This window comes from Ammodytes marinus, assembly GCF_949987685.1.
Source record: "Ammodytes marinus genome assembly, chromosome: 9".
Taxonomy (NCBI): domain Eukaryota; kingdom Metazoa; phylum Chordata; class Actinopteri; order Uranoscopiformes; family Ammodytidae; genus Ammodytes; species Ammodytes marinus.
This window is the reverse complement of record NC_137213.1, coordinates 14,569,576-14,584,069: the sequence shown is the minus strand read 5'-3', so window position 1 is coordinate 14,584,069 and position 14,494 is coordinate 14,569,576. Positions and strand designations below refer to the sequence as shown.

At 41.1% G+C, this 14,494-nt stretch overlaps 1 protein-coding gene across 1 annotated transcript in view; it reads right to left on the bottom strand.

Moving 5' to 3' along the window:
- Window positions 1-229: 229 nt before the first annotated feature.
- st18 (ST18 C2H2C-type zinc finger transcription factor) overlaps window positions 230-14,494 on the bottom strand; it is a gene marked incomplete at both ends in the record, with an annotated part of 40,793 nt that continues 26,528 nt past the window's right edge. The window contains 17 exons of the mRNA XM_080034599.1: window positions 230-370; window positions 509-655; window positions 751-854; window positions 977-1,065; window positions 1,242-1,463; window positions 2,795-2,875; window positions 3,326-3,388; window positions 5,410-5,478; window positions 5,812-5,874; window positions 6,510-6,619; window positions 7,699-7,944; window positions 9,870-10,069; window positions 10,348-10,559; window positions 11,116-11,208; window positions 11,312-11,402; window positions 12,334-12,468; window positions 13,456-14,163. Coding sequence (XP_079890725.1) covers window positions 230-370; window positions 509-655; window positions 751-854; window positions 977-1,065; window positions 1,242-1,463; window positions 2,795-2,875; window positions 3,326-3,388; window positions 5,410-5,478; window positions 5,812-5,874; window positions 6,510-6,619; window positions 7,699-7,944; window positions 9,870-10,069; window positions 10,348-10,559; window positions 11,116-11,208; window positions 11,312-11,402; window positions 12,334-12,468; window positions 13,456-14,163 — 2,774 coding nt within the window. The remainder of the gene's footprint in view (window positions 371-508; window positions 656-750; window positions 855-976; window positions 1,066-1,241; window positions 1,464-2,794; window positions 2,876-3,325; window positions 3,389-5,409; window positions 5,479-5,811; window positions 5,875-6,509; window positions 6,620-7,698; window positions 7,945-9,869; window positions 10,070-10,347; window positions 10,560-11,115; window positions 11,209-11,311; window positions 11,403-12,333; window positions 12,469-13,455; window positions 14,164-14,494) is intronic.

The window sequence follows — 14,494 nt, the reverse complement described above, 5'->3', positions numbered from 1 at the left end:
GGGGGTAGAAATCTCACCGGGATAAACATATCAAGTGAATGCAGAAACAGTACAAGCATTACAAATCTGGCTGGTCATTTTCTCAGTGCAGTGCATTTACCGGGAAATGCCAAACACATCTCCAAAAAGCCTTGTCTTATACATGCAGCCAAGCCAGCACTCTTCAGTAAAATAGAGCTATCTAGTGCCATTATTCCAAGTCAAAGAAACCTCCTGGTAGCTCAACAGCTTAAACGTGGATGCCCTTAATAGCCTGTTTGATATTATCCAAGAGGACCTTGCACTCCGGAGAGTATTCGTGCTCCGAGTTGTTGTACATATCAGTTAATGTGTTCACATAGGCTTCAAAATTATGCTCACTGATGGGTCCCTGCAACAAAAAATATGTTTGACTATTAGTGAAAACAGCAAAGCAGAAATGACAATTTATAGAAAAATAGATTTTCTTCCAGAACAGGTCAGAAATATAATGAGTTGTATTGGAGTCTATGGTCAAGTCTTACTATACCATTTGCGGCAGCTGAATGTCTGTTAGACTGTTAATGAGAGCTTGGCTAAGGCGAGCCAGCTCCTTCAGAAGGCCGTCGTTGTGCTGCTCGATCATCTTGTTCTCCTCCTCAATTGTCCTCAGGTTACATTCCATTGACGAGATCTGCTTTCGAAAAGAAATAAAAAACCCATTCAAAATGAGCGAGGGAAGATCTCAAAGCTTTTCGTCCTTAAAACCAACTAGGCAGAGTGGATAGTTACCTGGGTTTGAAGTTGCATCATGTCTGCTTCTATTTTCATATTGGATTCATTCAGCTCCTCGATTTCATGATCCAAATGCTGAATATCTTCCTTGTTTTCAACACCTGAGTTTAAGAATACCATCTAGTTTATTATGTGAACTGAAAATCTTAATATCAAGATACATGTAGCTGCATGTAAAAAACTAAGTATTTCCATACCATAACAGTATGTCAGAAAAGCTTACCACTGCTGGCTTTCAGTTTGATAGTCATCATCTCTTCTTCTGAGTGTTTTTTCTTGATACTCTGTGCGTTCAGTGGGCAACCCGACAAGCTATAGTTAAGCGGATCATAAATGACAAATATTTAGGCTGGAGAACATCATGTTACTGACATAGTTTAAGCATCGGCAGAGATCGTGAATGAGAGCAAAGGTGCCATTGTGAGAACTCAACAACATGTCGACCAGCAGCATTGTTTAGAGATAAAATGGTGGACAGGCGACCTCACCTTCTGTGAGTGGCAAACACATTATTGGCATGTCCAAGGCCATTGCAGCCAGGCAAGGGACAATGTGGCAGTTCCTGTTTATTGGCCTTCCAGGCAAAGGGCAGGCCATTGATGGACGACTCCTTCTGTCTTTTGGCAGCAAGTGGACAACTGCCTGCGCTGCGATGGGATGTGTATTTCCCCGATATATGGCCCTGTCCGTCACATCCAATCACTGGACACCTACCAGAGGAACAAACACAAGAGGCGTGCATGTTGTAAACCTGCAAACACTGCTGTTTCACATGGTGGAAATGTGACTAACTTGCATTTTTTTAAATGTTTCTATGCTACAGACAAAAACAACGACATTTAAATGCTCAAAAAAACAACAACCACATCATTAAAAAAAATCTCTCTTTTAATAACTAGACCGGAAGATTTGTTAACCATTAAGTTGATTAATCCAGCCAAATGCTGATTAAAAATAAAGTCGCCAAAACTAGAAATAATCGCATTAACTCTAAGTTACTAATCCACTGAAACTTGAGGTAGAATGAACACTGTTTACGGTGCATACATTTTCCAGCTTGCTGATGTTTGTGCTTGAAAACACGAGCACAACTCGCGCTGAATGTCATTAAGAGTTTGTCAGTAGGAATCCAGGCCTGTTTTCTGCAGGTCAGTAATGGAGTGACATGAATTACCGATAATTGTCATGTATCCCCTCATGCGAAAGAATGTAATTTGGAGGTGGCTAACCCCTTCCCTTATTGATAAAGGTGAAAGGTCACCTGAGATGATACAAATGGCACGCATGCTGTAGAGTGCTGCTGCAAAAAGCATGTTTCAGCATTTTGTTACTCCACAGCAGCGCAGCACTTAGAGGACAAAACAACACCAGTCCCATTACTTTCAACTACCACAGGTAGATAGCTTAATGCAAGGCACCAGGACAATGGAGGCATGCCATATGGCCCACTATTTACAATAATCTAGGGACATTTACTACCCTCCCCCTTACTCTCCCTTTCTCTGTGTATGAGATCTATTCCAGTCTAATTCCTAAGCTCATGCCCTTGCATTAGTAATTAAAAAGAAAAAAAAATCTCTGTGTCCAGATGTATAAGTAAACAAGGGCTCATATATCTGACTTTGGATTTGAGTGAAAATCAATTACATTATTATTTTTTCAATAACACTTTCACGGACAATGATAAAGCTGCAAGTGAGCGCAATGCCATAGGAGCGGGCAAATCAACATTTTCTTAATATACTATAATTATGAAGAAAGCACTCAGTGAAGAGTAATAAGCCAGATATTCCATTCAGAAAACTGGGGGGAAAATACAAAAGCCTGAAAATAAAAATCCCACAAAAACACGTCGCTAATCCTTACAAAAATAATTCACTAATGTTACCACAGGAGAAGTATTATTTTCTTTGTTTAACTTAATGGCCTACAGGTTTATTACCCAGGGCACAAAAGCCTGACACATTTTCACAATGTTCTATTTTTTAAAACAAAACAAAATGACAGCATGGGATGCGAAAAAGAAAAAAAAATCTCTTACTTAAGCTCTTGCTCATCTTTGTCATCCTTGTTTGGTGTGAGCTTCAAACCTCCCTTTCTGGCACGTGGACATCCTGACAAGCTAAAAAAAACAAAAACGTTTGGAGATAGTATGGGTTAACATGAGGGAAATCTATTTAGGAATAAAAAATAAAAAAATAAGCTAAATTGTTATAGGCAGCTATGAGGTTTGTGGACTTCCACTTGCAGGTTTAAGTCTATAATTTTAAATAAATAAATATTAATAATTGCAAAAGTAATACTCCTATGGTTCACATAGCAACATTTTGTGTTGTTGTAAAGTTTCACTAAACAGACAGCTTGACATGTGACAAAATTTGGATTTCCAAACGATACATAAATGCATAGATAGATGGATGGATAGATGGTTGAAGTGGCAGCCAAATGAATCAATCGACACGAGAAATTCAAAAAGTGCAGCATAAAGTGAGACTTTCCCCATCTGTTTGAATGTCATGATGCATCTGACAAATGTATTTCATGCTCAGTTGCGATGGCTTTTCTCTGCTACCTTCTGTGCGAAGCGTAGTTCCCAGTCACATGTCCAGATCCATCACAACCTGGTGTTGGGCACCTGCAGGTTGAGAGGCACAGAGACCAGGTGCTTTTTACAGCAAGAGCGGTGGATTCATGCTAATATACAGAATGGTAAATACAAACTAGAAAATCCCGCGGAGATTTTGAAAGTACGGGCAGCCCGGGGCCGACCGCCAATCCCCGCTTCGGCGGTGCCTCGCCTGTCGGCCGGGCCAGAACGCTTCTACGAGCCGCCGCCGCGGGCTTTCCGAACTCCAATCCCGAGTTGCGGCCGATCGAAGGTCGCAATCGTGGCAAAATGCAGAAAAACGGCCGTTCTCGCAAAGACGTTTTCGTTAAGGGCGGCCATGTTCTTTGAGCTATCTCGCTAAAACTTCGTACACACGGGTACGTCGATCCCCTGATGCTGTGTATACAATTTGGTGATGATAGGTTGGAAATCCACAAAGTAGATGTCACGTGACTGTATTTCAGGTCACACAAATTTGGGATGAAAAAAATAATCATGGCTGACCCCTATGGTCCGAGAGGCTATATTGTAGAGCACCATGAGCTGTACAAGTGTAAGAAATTTCAAGTCAATCAGAGTCAGGGGGCATTTGTGGCGCCCCCTATGGGTTAATCTCGATAAGTTTAGAGGGACATGCTACCACATGACTTCTGCACATACCCAGCAAATTTGATGATGATAGCCATCAAATTTGACGCCCCTGCGTAAACGTTTTGGTCAATGGCGGCCATATTTTTCAAGCTTTCTTACTAATCTTTTACGGGCATGTGTGTCATAGTCCCCCGAAGCTTCGTGAGAAATTTGGTGTTGATAAAGTGAAATTTGAGAAAGTTGTGGTTCAAACCCTGTTTTTCAGTTTATGCTAATTAGCAAAAAATATTCCCAGGCGGATTTATATGGTCCCAGAGGCTTTTTTGTAGAGCACCCTAACATACACCTGTGTGAGAAATTTCAAGTCAATCGGACTTACGGTGTGAGGGGCGTGGCCTCTCAAAGTTTCTTCAGTCGGGGCTTAATAACAGCGCCCCCTAGCGGAAATTCAAAAAACTGTATAATAGCACACCATTCGGGGTAGGGAGGGACGTTCTGTGAAATTTTTGCGTTTCTAAGGGCCTGTTCTCACGGTGAAAACATGACAGTTTTCCCGTTTTTGGTTTAAAAAAAAAAACCCCGTTCAGACACAATTTATCTGACATCTTCACCCGTGCACATGTGTTCAGAGGAAACGGGACGAAATCGATGTAGTAAGCATGCCAGGCCAGCAGTAGGCGGTACAAGGTAGTAGTAAATAGCATTTCCGGTACAATTTGATGCATAAAACCTTACTGAAACCGAAAATTAATGCCACTAACGTTCATAAAGCGGTTGGTGTAAGCTTGGGGTTACAAGTATTGTAAATGACAAGCTTTCTGTCCTCTTATTTCACCGCATTGAACTCGTGAAAACAGAAGACATGCTGATAGTGAAGGGGCTTTGTGAGCGGCTACTTTTCCTGTTAGGCGTACTTCAAAATAAAAGTCAACTCACGTTTGTCCGGTGAAATGCTGTTAATGTTTAGCCAGTGAAATGCTTTTACTGTGAAGCCGTAGCCTTAATGCTTCTTTTGTTGAACAGTAACTTAACCGCTGCGCGCTGAACTCTGGATAGTGTTTTTTAATGTAGAGAGAGCCGTGTACACAAGTTTATTTTGCTAGAAAAAGTGGCAGAGCACAAATCTTTCCCCAGACAAAGTGGCGGGTGCATGGTATCAATAACTTACTAATAGACTACAGACTAAATTGGCGAGTGTTATAGGCCTATTTAAGCCCTGCACGTTAATTGTCTTCTAACTTTATAACTCCCTCAATACATTGAGGGCCCGTACTTAAAAACAACTTCATGTGGAGCACATAGAAATCATTCATAATGGGGGAGTAGAAAGGGAAAATAAAAGAAAGGGGGAAGGAATAGGAAAAGCATTGACCTAAAACCAAGGCAAAAAAAAACAGGGTTCTAGTTCTATGTGAAAAATCCTTTAGCAACAATAACAGTTTTCAAAACACACATACTTTAGTTCCTGAGAGTTGGCTGCCATCAGTGATTTGAGTGTTTTGTCAGCCAGGGGACATCCAGACACACTGGAGAGGATAAAGAGCTAACAGTCATTTTAATGCACTCTTTGATCACAGCTGAATGGAATAATCTTAATACAATGTCTCAATGCATATTTATACAAAATTACGGGGAAAAACACAATTTCCACTTTCTCGTCACACGGGAAAGCTTTTTCATGTCACTGTGTTTACAAGAAAAAAAATAGATAAGAAAAAAATGACATGTGATATAAAACTCTACAAGCTATGTGACAAGTTTTCAATTGTAATAATCAACATAATTAAGCAATCAGCACTGTTTCCCTTGTCTACATCTCTGCTAGCGGGCGCTAATGAGAGTGTAATTAATTACAGTACCTCCGATGTGATGCATAATTCCCCGTCACATGGCCGCTGCCGTCACAGCCTGGGGTCGGACAGCTGCAGGAGGACACAAAGCGTTTAATGCACAGATTACTCTACTTCCCACAGACTTTGCCAAGCATGAACTTAATCTTTCTTTATTTTTTTTCCTTTTTTTTTTTTACAATGACAACCTTTTCACAAGCAATGAAGAGAAAAACCAAAAGAGTTAGTACAGCTGAAAGTTTAGTAGGAGAATTGTTATTTACGCTGCTTGACATTCAGTTTTAATAAAGTCTCTGAATGTCACTGAAGAGATCTGAAGGGGGGGTTTCTGTGCTGCAGGAAACTAGAGGGCCAGGGTCCTACTTTTCTGGTGGTATGATTCTCAAGAGGAGACCCAGCAGAGCATGCACTCTAAACTACAAGAGTCAAGAGTTGTAAGCTTGTACAGGGAGAAAGAACTCACTTCCAAATAGATACATTTCTGCTCCGCAATGAACCTGCAGACACACCAGTTGCAATAATAGGTAACACACAGTGAGTTTCAGGGCATTTTTTTCGACTCACTGTCCCACTCAAACAAAGGTATGGTGTGGCGTTTTTTAATCGTTATTTACTGACCATCTGCCAGCCATGAGGGAAGCTCACATTATACACAGTTGGCTGGATATAGATGCCTGGAGATGTTTCATTCTTTTAACGCGACATACCTCAAAAGCTCTTTCTTTGATTCTCGTAGCAGCAGCTTGGCTTTGGGACTCAGCATGCTGAGGTCTCCTTGGTAGTGTTGGTCCTCCAACAACATATGATCGTATTCATCCTGCAGAGTAGGAACAGAGAAGGTAAAAAAACATGACCTTAGCTGTCAAACTATCAAACCTGACCACAGATCTGCATGACCTAAAAGTGAATAATTAATGATAAGCCCAGTGTAATGCTCTTAAAAACCGTTGGCCCTAAAGGGTTACAAGATTGCGCAGTCAAGATGTTGTGTATGATATAAAAGCAGGTCAATCGCGATAACTCCCGATACTACAAATGAATGCCACCGCTTACACACAGAAAAAGAAAAACCTTAAGATTAAGATTTATTCAGGCCCCTGGGTAAAAATGACACGTGGAGACCAGATTAACACCGGTCCTGATCGTAAAAATATGTTATATCTCCAGAAAAGTTCCGACTGGAGAAAGTTGTCTAAGAAAACTGCGCCATAAATGTTCTTACCAACAATGTTCCTAGCAGGGCCTTAGCTTGTTTGTTATGGAAATGTGGGGGAATCGAATAACCTTGGTGAATATGATATTATACAGATAGTAAATAGTTACGAAACCCTTTTATAACCTTTTTTCAGTCATTGCTAGACTAAATTAGACACACTTGATTATTTTTAGTATTTGACTATATCCTACACTGAATTTGCCTTCTTCAAGTATTTTTAAACTCATGACTACTTTTGACTATGAACGTTTCCTGGAAAGAAGGATCTAATCTCGGAACAAATGTAGGGATAATACAGAGAGAGAGAGACAGAGAGAGAGAGAGAGAGAGAGAGAGAGAGAGAGAGAGAGAGAGAGAGAGAGAGATAGCTCTGGGACAGGCTTTCGAGTTCAGTATGTTGTGTTTGTGCCAGAGAGATCTCAAATAGAAATATATTTAAAACAGTTAAACTGTAAAATTTCAAATGATTTCAACAGTTTTGTGAAATTTAGACGCATGACCTCTGCTCGCCAGTAACAGAATGCACCGTATTCTCAATCTACACCAGACACTCTATAGCATTTGATCATCAAATTCTCATCTTTCATCCATCACATTTCTTTTGTACATTATGCCTATCTTACAATTACAGATTACACGCAAGATGTCAGATGTTTGGTGCTTTGTTTTTTTTGGGTTACCTCTGCCTCCTGTAAAAGGTGTGCTTGGCTGAAGTTGACAGGGATTGGGCTCTCCCAGCTGTCTCTCTCACACAGCGGCTGGTAGAAGGCGGGGCTGATCAACACACTCCCGCCATTGGCCACGGCGGACTCAGAAGGGCACAGCGATTCGTCCAGAAGTGTTTTTGTTTGGGCTTTTCCATTTTCCTTGGACTTCTTCATACTCAAGTCCAGGGTGCCATTCTCATCCACCTCTATGAGCGTGTCCTATAGGCAGAGAAAGGTTTAATCATCAACATTTAATCAAGTAATATTACATGTTACAGCATGCTGAGGAAGGTTCCTATAAATAAAGTATGCTTCCCATATCGTTGCTGCGCATACGAACATAGGAAAACAAATGATTCAGGGGATAAAAATAGGGCCGGTTTTCTAATTACACTGCAAGGAATATAAATAAAACAGCACGATGTCTCATTAATATGACAGCAGCGATATGGTTAACTTGAACCCAACAACATTCCTCTGTAAACATGAAAAATGACTTGAAACGCAGCGCAAACAAACAATGTATTTAAATAATACATACAGTGGTTATCTCACACCAGACAAAGTACCAAACTAAGCCTGTGTTAATTCTGCTGAACACAAAAAAAAGAAAAAAATCACTGGTGTGTAGTTTTTTTAGTGACAGCTGTGTCATCTGTTTTCTAGGACACACAACCAAGATGGCAGCTGGGGGGGTGGGGTGAGGGCGGTTGTTTTAGGTCATCATTATTATGGCAAAAATTAAAAAGCTTAATGTGGCATAAGTTTCCCCCACTGACAGATGTGTTTGTCGTTTCCGTGCTGAAACGCAATAGCACGATGATGACTTATGGCTGTTTTATGGTATTAAAAGTTTTACCTCATTAAATGCAGAAATCCTTTTCCATAAATGAAACCAATTATTCCATGCATATGTTTCATTAAACCCTATCCATCATTATTTTTGTGGTAACAAAGGGGAGCTTTTCAAATTAATTAAAGGGGATAATTTATATGAACATTGGATGTCCACTTTAATTATCCAGCCATTTGATGATGTGTGTACCTAATCAGAATAACACCAGTGTAAAGGATGCACAAGACTTTTTGTGATTTATTTAGATTTTAATGTTTTTAGTTGGAACCAAAAACTAAAACTCTGCATTTTTTGATACTATTGATTAATTAATGATGGCATTTAAGCGGCTAAATAACTCAAATCGGCTTATATCCCGATTTAAAGGCCAGCTATTTGGTGCTAAAAGTGTGCTGTATTTCTACATGTCATTTACATATGCATATCAGATAAAGCATATAACATATAACACTCTAAATATGGCCCCCCTTTTTTCAGACCTGAAAGCTGTTCTTTATTTTGTACATCTCACAGAGACAAATAAGCTGCAAATGAGAGCAGATGATTAACTTGCTAACACTGTTTTATTCATTCAGTGGGCTGGTACCTGGTACAAGGCCACATTCTCAGCGCAACAAGCTGGGAGACAAGGATCTGTGCTGTGTAGGTGTGTAAAACCTTGAATAATCTACAGTACAGTGTGCACGTATGTAACCCACAGAATGCAATCAATATTAATCATGAAGGGGGTTTTGGAGATCGCCAAACACAATGCCGTGGCGGAGATAACGACAGCCAAAGAGATTTTGGATCCGCGCACATTACCAAAAAGAGTTTGGATTTTGTGCGAATTAAACTTTTCAGATGTTAACTCCTTTAGCTGTTTGGCTTAATCCGTTCAAATGCTTTAACGACTGTTGGGTGTAGACACACAGCCTATGCTGGATCATATAACTAAGCAAAATATCCCCTGCCATCTGCAGCAGGCAAGATGCAGTTTCAGACAACAGTTCAGGGTTTTTACATGCCAGCTGATGTCGAAACAAAATACACTACCACATGTTTCCTAAAACAAATATGCAAGTAGTTGTAATTGGGAAGGAAGGCTGATTGTATTTCTTCTTTTGATGTGATTACACAAATTTTCATTTGTGTACATTAAAGCTTTATGGAGTGGAAACCTCCTTGTTTTCCTGCCACCAGAGCGCCGGCTCCCTTTGCCAAATTCTGTCTTTTGATGTCTTTCCTTTTTATACACAAATCAGTGTTGCTTTAAAAATGACCACATTAAGTGGTCTAATTTGATTACCTTTGTGGAGGTTGCCAAAGGCCGGCCGGCGACAGCCTCCATGTTCTTCCGGTAGCGAGTGGAAAGGTTAAGGATGGCGGCGGTGGCTGCTGCAGCTTGGAGGCCATCTTCTTTTTTGAATTGACTCGGCGGGCTGTGCTGACCAGAGGTGGGCAAGCGGCCACCCAGAGCACCAAGGAAGCCAGGATACTGCTGAGGTGCTAAAAGACAAATAATTAGAGAATAATTTAGTAACTAAGACACCAGGTGTCTCTACCCAGACTTAATAATGCATAGAACACAAGTCACACATTTGTTTTTATTAGCAACAGCAGCTGACTCAAAAAGAGAGATGCAATCTTTGAAAAATGCAGATTTGCTTTTACATCTCTGGTTGTCGTGGGTTTATATTTATTTTGTGGCTGATATTAAGCACATATCAACACCATATAGACATACAAATAACCTTTTTGCATCATATATCATGTATTCCACTCACAGTCAGGGTAATGTGGCATTTCCAGGTCCTGGTTGTTGTTCCCCATCAGAGGCTGTTTGCCGAAGACCTGCGCATCGAAGCTGGCGTAATCAAAGCGGATTCTGCTGTACTTGTCCATGTCTTTATCGAGGCTGGTTTGCAAGGCTGCTACTGGATGAGAGAGCCTGTAGTTCAACTGGTTCATCTCCAACTTCTTTATCAAGCCGATGGCCCTATGAGGAGACCAAATGAGAAGAAAAAAAAAGACTTCACTTTATTGTGCAAAACTTGAAATAACACGTGCCCCACACACTCATCTTAATCACTTAAGCATAGACATTGTTTAAAAACATTCAGGGATGCCAGTGCTTTTGTACGCATAGAGTCTGGGATCTGATGTGTGTTGTAGATCCACAGCCAGGTTGCCAGACTAATTAATATAGTAGGAGTGGGCACCCTGCCCATGATATATCCACAGGGAACAAAGAGTTCTGCTCTTTTATCATCTCTAATAGAGAGGAACTCACACGGCGAGCAACCGTTGCTTGTGTCTGCTTGGAAAGCTCCAAATGGGCTCTGCTGGGATCAAGGAATAAAAATATCCCACACTCTTCTCAACAATGATAGTGTTTATCACTCTTTTGCATAACCTCAGTTACACTATCACAACTTCAGTCCACTGCAGAGCTGAATGCTATTTCTGGATAACTCGCTGTAATTATTTTTTCCTGCACATTTGACCACATAGATCACAGTGAAAACCCCTTCAAACGTAATGTGGCGGCGTACCTGGGCGAGCGGTCAGGTGTCTGTCTGCATTTCAGGCTCTCGTCCTGAGGTTTGGAGACTTTCACGGCGGCAGCAATGGGGCAGCCTGAGAGACTGGTTTGGGAGGGGGGAGGAAATCAAACACATTAGCCTAATACTGCCACTCATGTATTACAAGGGGGCAGATTTTCTAATAGCTCTTTTTTTGTGGATGTACCTCCGGTGGGTGCTACGGTTGCTGTTGACATGGCCTCTCCCTGTGCACCCGGGTGTAGGGCACTTGAGAACATTCTCATGCATGGCCAGGACTGAGGGGATGAAGACAGAGAGAGGAGTTTTAGTTTAGAAAGATGTCCAACATAACATAACAAGTAAGACATAATCAAGCTGAGACACACACAAACACTTATATGTGTATAAATATGTTCAAACACACACAGACCATTATGGTAAAAAAACAACTATATTTTCCTACATTAAATGGTGATTTGTGTAACTAGCTGGTACATTAGTGCCTATAGAGCAAAGATCCTTCAGACACAGAAACAGAGGAAAAAAGCAAAAGGCATCCTCACAGTGAGGAAAATGCTGTAATGTGGCCGAAACGTAAATAGCTTAGTGCAAAAAGGAGCGTAACAAGACAGCTGATTATATTCTTCAAAACAAACGCGTCGTTAAAGGTTCCGCTCTGTATCCTTAGAAACTTCGTCTCTGTACATATTCTCCAATTAGTTTGTTGGAGTTGTCTATTTATTTTTGAATGCTGCGTTAGCTAGCCCTTTGATTTGCAAATACTGCCTCCAGACTAAGAGCACGCGCGTTTTTGAAAAGTTAATTACTTTTTCTGTTCCTTTTGTAACATTTCTGTTTAATGTTGAATGTTTGTGGAGTTATATTGAAATGACTTAACAATCGCCAATGTGAAGAGAAAGAGAGAGAGAGAGAGAGAAAAAGAATTCAATATTCACATAACACATTATGAAAATGGGAGAGAGAGAGAGAGAGAGAGAGAGAGAGAGAGAGAGAGAATCCTTTAAATGTATTTGAAAAGTTTCATGTACATCTTTGAATTGAACCAAATGTGTAAGCAGGTCTTTCTTGTCTTTGGGTCTGCGCTAAGAGGATTGCAATTACCGTGACTGATTGTAAATCCTGAAACTGGCAGTTTTTCAGTTTTTTTTTTAAGTATAAATCATCTCTTATACAGCATGTATACACACAACTGCTTTTGTGACTTACTCTCTGGAGGAACTCGGACTTTATGAGGACACCCTGACAAACTCCTGTGGTGTGGGTACAGGCCGGTCACATGACCGGTGCCGTCGCAGCCAGGAGTTGGACACTTTATATCCTTTTTATCTGTGCGTGGAGAATCTGGCAAGAAAAAAAACAAACATACAATACATATAAGACAACCACTGTTCTGCTGCCTAAACCTGCCACAAAGACCTTCTGTCAAAGAAATGTATAAATAAGTGAAACTTACATATAATGCACTCATGCACATTGTACACAGGTCAACAGATTGAAATATCATGCAAAGCTCAACACTTTCCCCCCTCCACAACATGCATCTATTAATCTGTCATTTTAGTTAAGGCTGCAGGTCATTCACTTCTTAATGCCCATCCATCGAAAGATTACATGTAGGATTACACATTTAGCTGCAGTCATTTGAAGAATCAGAGGGAAACATGAGAGGTACTTTAGGAGGATTTAAGACTTATGTTCATGGTTAAATATCCAGTTGATTCCTATCAAAATCCAATTTTCAGAGTTGTAGCAAAATTCCGTCAGAAATGTTTTGTTCTTCATTTTAGTCAGTTTATTTATCACTTCACTTGTTGCCAAAATGTTGTAGTACTTAAGAGGATTTCCTCCCTCTGATTTCTATCCCGTCTTTTATTCCTTTTAATGCTTTTTTGAGCGCCCAATCTGATTTTATGCTGGACCAAGGTACATTCGTGAAAACTGTTAGTTGGCATAACTTTTGATTCTTAAAGGTGGACTTGGGCGATTCTGGAGAATGCGAAATCAGTCAATTTCTCCTTACGATTCGCTACCTGTCCGTACTGTGTGTTTGCTGAAAAAAAAACTGCTGTTAATACACAGCCGAGGCTCTTTAAATAGGCATGTTGCTAGCTACAGCGGGGCCCCTTTCTTTATATACCCATTTACAGAGCCTTGGCTGTGCATAAACATCAGATTTTTTTTCAGCACACATACACAGGTAGCAAATTGTAAGAAGATATTCACTGATTTTGACAAAAAGTGATTTTGACAACAAGCGTTCTCCAGAGTCGCTCACTCCACTTATAAGACTGTGTTTATCTTTCATTTGAACTTCATCCTTGCTTTTACCTTTCCCTCCGTGAAAGTTCAGTCTGCCGTCCATCTCCATCATCCTGTGATGCCTTCTCTCGTTGGTCATCTGCTCCATGAGGAAGCGGTCCATCTCCCTGTAGGCGTGGTGTAGGACCTGCCTCTGCTCCGTCTGCAGGGCCATGGCCTGCTCCAACATGTTGAAGTTCACCGTCCCTCGGCTCATCTCCAGGCCTCTCTCGTGGAGACCCAGGGCCCAACCCTCCAGCCTCGGGGGCCTCTCCATCTCCTCCTCCTCACTGTCCTCCTCTGTGGGATGCGGCCGGTATCTAAGAGCCTCAGCCTGAAAGATACCAGCCCGGCCCATTAGGCCGCCCAACTCTTGCCGAGGGTCTTTTGTCACATGGCCGTTCCCGATCCTGCCTGAAAGCTCGTGGGAGGCTCTGGAGGGGCTGCAGCTGGAGCCGTTCACCCTGGCGGATAGAGCCAGGGGCCCCCACTCAGCCTCCCTCATGGCTTCGTATGGACTCTGTGGTGGTGATGGTGTCCTGGATAGCCTGTCTTGACTTTGTCCTTCTTCTACGTTGTGAAGGACCTCCTCATCAACATCATCTTCATCATCCATCGGACGTTCAGATGTGTCGGGCTCGCACCGCGGCGAAGCGTTAGATGTCACCTCCGACCATCCTAGAGAATCGCCCGAGCCATTTTGGTTGGCAAAACCATTCATTGCACTTAAGTTTCCATCTGAAGGAAAAACAAGAAAGCACTTATTGTTTTATTTTGAAAGAACACACATGTTAAAGAGAAGAATTTGTATGTCCTCGATAATCTTCTCCAAATCCTTTAAAGGTTTTAAAGATTTTTTGGTTACTTTTCCACAAATAATATCCTCAGAAAAACATGTTTTTTTGTTCAACCTTCTAGAGGATTAATAAGAACACATGTTGCAATAGCAATGATAATCATAAGGTTGCAAGATTCCCAAGCAATCCAAGTATGTTTTTAGATAACATACAGTATATGACCCTTCCTTCTACTAGTTTAAGATGAAACGTTGAGATGAGAAACACAATTG